The sequence below is a fragment of the Limulus polyphemus genome, unplaced genomic scaffold, assembly GCF_000517525.1.
Source record: "Limulus polyphemus unplaced genomic scaffold, Limulus_polyphemus-2.1.2 Scaffold641, whole genome shotgun sequence".
Taxonomy (NCBI): Eukaryota; Metazoa; Arthropoda; class Merostomata; order Xiphosura; family Limulidae; genus Limulus; species Limulus polyphemus.
Genome location: NW_013666251.1, coordinates 164,394 through 170,946, shown reverse-complemented (window position 1 = coordinate 170,946; position 6,553 = coordinate 164,394). Strand labels below are relative to the sequence as shown.

Here is a 6,553-nt window from a genome sequence, read left to right as displayed (position 1 = left end):
GGTTGTGCTAAAATAAAAAAATTTTCCAATTTAATTGTGTGATTAGTTTCACTAACATGCTCTGCTAAAAGTGAAATAGTAATGTTATTATTTTTAACATTTCTTTTATGTTCATTCATTCTGAATTTTAAATTTCTTTTAATTTGTCCTATATATACGTTTTTACATTCACATAACATTTTATATGTATTCCAAATTTTTCCATTAAATTCCCTTACCTGGTTCATGTGACTGTGGCTATAACAACAATGAAGCTATAAGTGGATTAAAATAACTCCCTTACCTGGTTCATGTGACTGTGGCTATAACAACAATGAAGCTATAAGTGGATTAAAATAACTCCCATTACCTGGTTCATGTGACTGTGGCTATAACAACAATGAAGCTATAAATAGATTAAAATAACTCCCTTACCTGGTCCATGTAACTGTGGCTATAACAAAATGAAGTTGTAAGTCGAATAATTCAAAACCTATTGTTAGAACAAGTGAGACATATATGGAAATCAGTAAATTGAAACTTTCCCTTTCTATTGGTTAAACATAATCCAGTAGCAAATGTCAAAAGAATTACTGACAGTTTTTCAAAATAAAATGTGATAGAACAAGGCACATGGGTTTGGCTTTCCAGTTTATATCTCTGTACCAGAAAAAGAGTAGATGCTATAAAACAAGATTATGTCTTAGTAATATCTATACTATAAATGTATAATTTATGTTCAATCAGGACATCACATAGAGGTAGTAAGAACATCTAAATGGGCAATCTGGAGCAAACAAGTGTCATGCACTACAGAACTTAATACAAAATTTCATTTATTAACTATGTTTTTGTTGCAAAGTTTATTATCATTGATAGGAAAGGAGTTTAATTAAACGACCATGACACGTGCATATAGGGTTCAATTTGTAGATGTGCACGGATTTAACAACATTATGAGGTCGCACAACAAACATATGAATAGACATAATACATAAAACATTACTACACTTTAACCAACCACACATGTGAAGGACTTATATCACATTTTAACATTGTTCTTAACAGATGGTAAGAGAAGAAATTAGTTAACTGTGAAAAAGGAATTATTTTTTTTTCACCATTTGAGCTTCAGCAAATAATCGACGCAATAATTTTCCCAGTTTTCCTTTACCAGCACCAGGGACGTCTACTTCTGGTTGCTCTAAAATATTTAGAACAAACTCCCACACACCATCATCATCAGTCTCATCTGATGTTCCAAGTTGTTTTAACTTTGTAGATTTTTTCTTCTCAGCTTGTTGTGGTAAACCACTCTCACCAGAACCTGACTTCATCTTAGACTCTGTTTGGCAAAATTTGGACATCAAAGACTGGGCACAAGCTACATTTGCTTCAGCTTGACAGATAAGTTTTAAGATCTCCTGAAACAGTGATAAAAAAATTTAAAGGCACATTATATTAACATTTAGATCATATTAATGAAATATCCTATATAGTGACTAAACAATTTCAGGTTTGTCTGTCTTGTCACTCAATGAGGAAATCAAATAATACATACATACAATGTATACAAAGAACTCATCCTCACCACTTTTTTTACCAGTGGCAAACGTATTAATGAATTTTTATTAAAAAATAGAAGAAAAGCTACTTCATTCCATGCATATTGAAAACAGTAACAAAAAGACATTATAAAAGATATTTCTCAACAATAAAATCTATCCTGATTGTCTTTAACAGTCAAACTTTATCTAAAATTGAAAGTCACTTACACCCTTATGTCTTCCAAAGCAAGAAGGAATCCTCAATAGCTATAGCTGTAATTAGATCTCAAATTGGTCAAGAGGTTGAGCTATGAGCTAAAAGTTTGTAATTGAAAAAAAAAACTCAGAGCCATTCTATGATTCGCTATGCAGTGGCTAAAAAAAAAAGGGAAAACAATTCTGTGTGTTATGTCGTACTGAATTTTACAAGAAACTAGTATATTCGATGTTATAATTTTTGTCTAAAATGATAGCATATAAATTCCATTGTTTACCTCATATTTATGTTCTGAAGATCTTATGACCCTGGCAGCTTTAGCAGCAATCTGTTCCAGTGTATGAGACAGGGATCTGGGGCCCTCAGGAACTAGTAAAAATAAGCATTTAGCACTAACTTTGAAAATAATTATTTGTTAAAATTAAAATACATTACTATACTGCTATTTATATATTCATAAGTGCAAGAAAAATTATGTTTGAGCATTTCACTTAGAATGTAGTTATATACCTGATACTATCTTTTTTTTTAATGCATGGTATAAAATACATAAAGATTTTTATAATTTTTATATTATAACCAAAAATAAAGCTTTATAAAAACAAAAGCCTACTAGCAAAAGAGTGGACGCATATTACACCATTTGGTCATCAAGTAACAATACAGAAAACATATTATAACATGGTTAACAACTAATAACAAAATAAAGCTGTATGCACCATTAGTAGCAGTCATGTTAATCACAATTAACAAACAGCATATAACAATATTAGCAACAAACATACTTACTATGATCAACCAGCAACAAAATTGCAGCATGTATCACCATTGGTAGCAAATGATGAACGACCATTGCTGGTTTCAGGGAGGCAAGAAAATGAAGAATCTAAAATATGAAATAAAGATGAAAACTTGCAGCTCATGCTTGTCTAAATAATATAATAAAATACTTAGATATATCTGTATGTGCACAAATTTTTCACACCCATTTTCATTTTCAAAATATTGTAAAGTAACATTTTGAACTTTAAATATTCAATCAACTGAATTAAAATGGCCAGCAGAAAAAACTTTATAACAATATTCTTTTATTTCACTGCTAAACATTTAAAGTATGTAGCAATGATAAGCTCTGAAACTTATTATTTTATAATGGTATTAATAAAGCATTTACTTTCAACAAGTATAAAGAAAGTTATAACTTCTTAAAAATTTAAGTAGTAACACAACATAATATAAGACTGATAACTTGTAAAATCTAGTGTTGTATAAAGAACAGTTGACACCACCTACAAGCTAAAACATCTTATGAACAAGAAGTTAGTATAACAAAATCTTGGGTAAACTTTTCTTCAAACTTTGCCATCACAGGATGACAAACACAATTCCTCAGACCTCCTTATTGTGATATATTGCAAAAGAAAAAGAAGCTATACTTTAACTTTAAAGTCAGTTACTGCCCTTCTTATCATACAGAATGAAGAAATTACAGAAATCAAAGAAGTGGAACTTGGAAATGTGCTAATAAGATTTGAAATTTTAATGTGAAACTTTTCTAACAAGCTACATCAGTAAATACTCTATTCCCTTTCTGAGTTATGACAGTTACATTTATGAAACAATTCATGTATTAATTAAAATAACTCATTCTATTAAAATGCAATATACATTACAATATTCTTCTTTACAATTATAACTTAAAGCAGAGGCATCGCTAGGCACTGCCACATGAGGGCTGTGCTTCGATTCTATTTGACAATGCCCCAAATTCCCAGTTGGTGTCTTGAAAAACTATAATAGATAACCATGATCAATATCACATTGAAATGTTAAAAATTCCTACGCCTATGGGCCCTAGCCCCAAATCTTTTAAATGTCTAGTGATGCCTCTGCTTAAAAGATTATAGAACATATATTTATTTAACTTATCCTTAATAAAGAAATTGCCTTGGAGGACAAATCCCAATTTTATACTCAATAAGTTAACATTAAAATTGTTCAGTTTACTTTCTCTGCTTCCTTGGTGTCATCAAACAACCTCTTTTGTCGACGTGCTGGAACAGGCCGTGAATTGTCCCAAGCTTCCTGCCACATGTTTCCTGAAACCTGCATTCGTGGGCTGAGATGACCTAGTTAATGAAACAGTAAAAAAAGTTTAGGTTCTGTTTGACTTCTCTAAACACAGAAGAAGAAAAAAAGATGGATGTGATACATAATCCTCTAGTGGAATTAGTGTTCAAGTTTGTTTTGTAATACTTTACTTTTTTTCAGTACTTATTAGAACTGTATTCTTTCCTAACAAAATAAGTCACACTTAAAAATGAGTCACTAGTTAGTTGAAGATAAAATAAATAGTTACATGAAACTAATTAAATAAGTTATTTTAAATTTTTATTTATTTATTTGGCACATGTTTATAAAATAATCAGTTTTTAAAAATTGAGTTTTTTTAACATTGAACATTATACACATGCCAAAATTGTTTTTAATGAATCTAGCAATGGAATATATGACAAAATGTTTTGCAAGACAAAGACTGAAGTTAAAAATGCCTTCAACAACTAGAAATTTTTAATAAGGTGTAAACAAAATAAAATAATGCCAAAATTCATTAAATTGAATTGCAATATTAAAAACAAGAAAGTGGAGTATCAACTTGAGAAGACTAAAGAGAAGATACTGAATACTGTGATTCAACAAAAAAGAAGTTTCATATTCAAAAAAGAAATAAAGAGTGTATTTATTACATTTAGCTCTATTTAAGGAAATGAATGAAGACTGGAAGGAATGGGATAGGAAGTCATGGATAAATACATAAAAAAATATTGCTACACGTAAAACTACATTGGACAAAAAGTTAAAACTTTATTAATTCAAAAAAAAAAGAAGTGAATGAAGAACATTAGAAACTAGATTCATTGCCAGATAAGTATAATAGTTTTTAAATAACCCTAAAGTCATCTGATTTAATACTAAATGATAAACAGATTGATGTTTTAAATAGAGGTTAAATTTCTCATTTGGTCCAAAAAAAGGTTTTAAAATTATATCATAACTGAAATTGTCACTAACTTGAAAAAATTAAACGATGAAAAAGCTCAATATGTTGCACTTTATTAAATAAATTTAAGTTAAAAAATAATAATATAAAGGACTTTGAAATTTTGAAAAATTTAAAGGAACAAGATGTTGTCATTTGTAAGGCTGATAAAGAGGGACAAACTGTTACTCTTAATAAAAATGATTATGATTCTAAAGTTGAAGAAATTTTGAAGAAGGTCCACATGAGAACATTAAACTTAATCCTATAAATAAACTTCATACAATATTTAAAGAAAAAATTAAGAGTTGTATAACTAACACATTATGAAAAGCAAAGTTTAATTCCCAGTAACTTTATTTTACCTAGATTATATGCCTTGCCTGAAGCTCATAGGATTGGTAATAATTTCAGACCTATTGTATCCAATATTAAGAGTTCAACTCAGAATGAAGCAAAATTTATATCTAAAAAATTCTCATTTTTAAGGGATAAAAATAAATACACAGTTAAGAATTCGTTTGAATTTGTGGAAAGAATTGAGCATATAATTTTAGATCAAAAAATATATTTTGGTGTCATTTGATGTTGTGTCAATGTTCACCAACGTACCTGTGAAAAAAACTATTAAATGTTTTGAGAAAAAACTGAAAGAAAATAATAATTCAGTCTTAGAAATAATGGATATAATTAACCTGGTAGAAGTATGTGTTGAAAACTCATTTTTCCAAAGTAATAGCAAAGTTTATAAACAGAACGAAAGTTTAGCTATGGGTTCTCCTTTATTGTGTGATTTATTTATGGACAGTTTTGAAAGTGAAGCACTATAAAAAGTAGATAAAAAATCTGAAGTTTGGTTAAAGTATGTAGATGACACATTTTTGATTTGGTGGTATGGTAAATATGAACTAGCTAATAACATTGATAATTATATAAGATTTAATTATGAAATAAATGGGTGTTTATCTTTTTTGGATGTTTTAGTGAGTTAAAAATACGGATAAATTAGAAACTACCATTTGTCGTAAACCATTTTCTGAAATCATTCTGCCACATCAACAATCTTGTCATACTACATCTAAAAAAAACCTGTGCTTTTTACTCTTATGTGGATAGGATACTAAAATTATGTTGTAAACAGGATAATATCAATAATGAGTTATTGTTAATTAAGCACATAGCAATGAAAAGAGGTTTTAATCCAGATGTTGTTGAAAGAGCTGTCAAAAAACTAAAAAAACAAAGATAGAAATACTAAGTTAAAACCATTTGCTTAAAAAAGTGAGAAAGAATGTTTAATACTATCATATATACCTGGTTTATCTTGTCAAGTAATGAAAAAATGTAAAAAAACAAATAAATATTTTTCCAATATACAAACTGATAAACAAGTCAGCCAAATTCTTAATACAACTAAAGATAAAATTCCTGTGGCTATAACAACAATGAAGCTATAAGTGGATTAAAATAACTCCCTTACCTGGTTCATGTGACTGTGGCTATAACAACAATGAAGCTATAAGTGGATTAAAATAACTTACATGGACCAAGAAAGGGAGTTATTTTAATCCACTTATAGCTTCATTGTTGTTATAGCCACAGTCACATGAACCAGGTAAGGGAGTTATTTTAATCCACTTATAGCTTCATTGTTGTTATAGCCACAGTCACATGAACCAGGTAAGGGAGTTATTTTAATCCACTTATAGCTTCATTGTTGTTATAGCCACAGTCACATGAACCAGGTAAGGGAGTTATTTTAATCCACTT

At 29.1% G+C, this 6,553-nt stretch overlaps 1 protein-coding gene across 3 annotated transcripts in view; it reads right to left on the bottom strand.

Annotated features, from left to right (window-relative positions):
• Positions 1–6,553, bottom strand: part of LOC106459635 (rab3 GTPase-activating protein catalytic subunit-like) — a 163,055-nt gene that overhangs the window by 13,506 nt on the left and 142,996 nt on the right. For all 3 annotated transcript variants that reach the window (XM_013919268.2, XM_022386163.1, XM_022386164.1), the window contains exons 21-24: positions 3,751–3,872; positions 2,533–2,629; positions 2,021–2,112; positions 1,101–1,403 (exon numbers count right to left, since the gene is read on the bottom strand). In XM_013919268.2, coding sequence (XP_013774722.1) covers positions 1,101–1,403; positions 2,021–2,112; positions 2,533–2,629; positions 3,751–3,872 — 614 coding nt within the window. The remainder of the gene's footprint in view (positions 1–1,100; positions 1,404–2,020; positions 2,113–2,532; positions 2,630–3,750; positions 3,873–6,553) is intronic.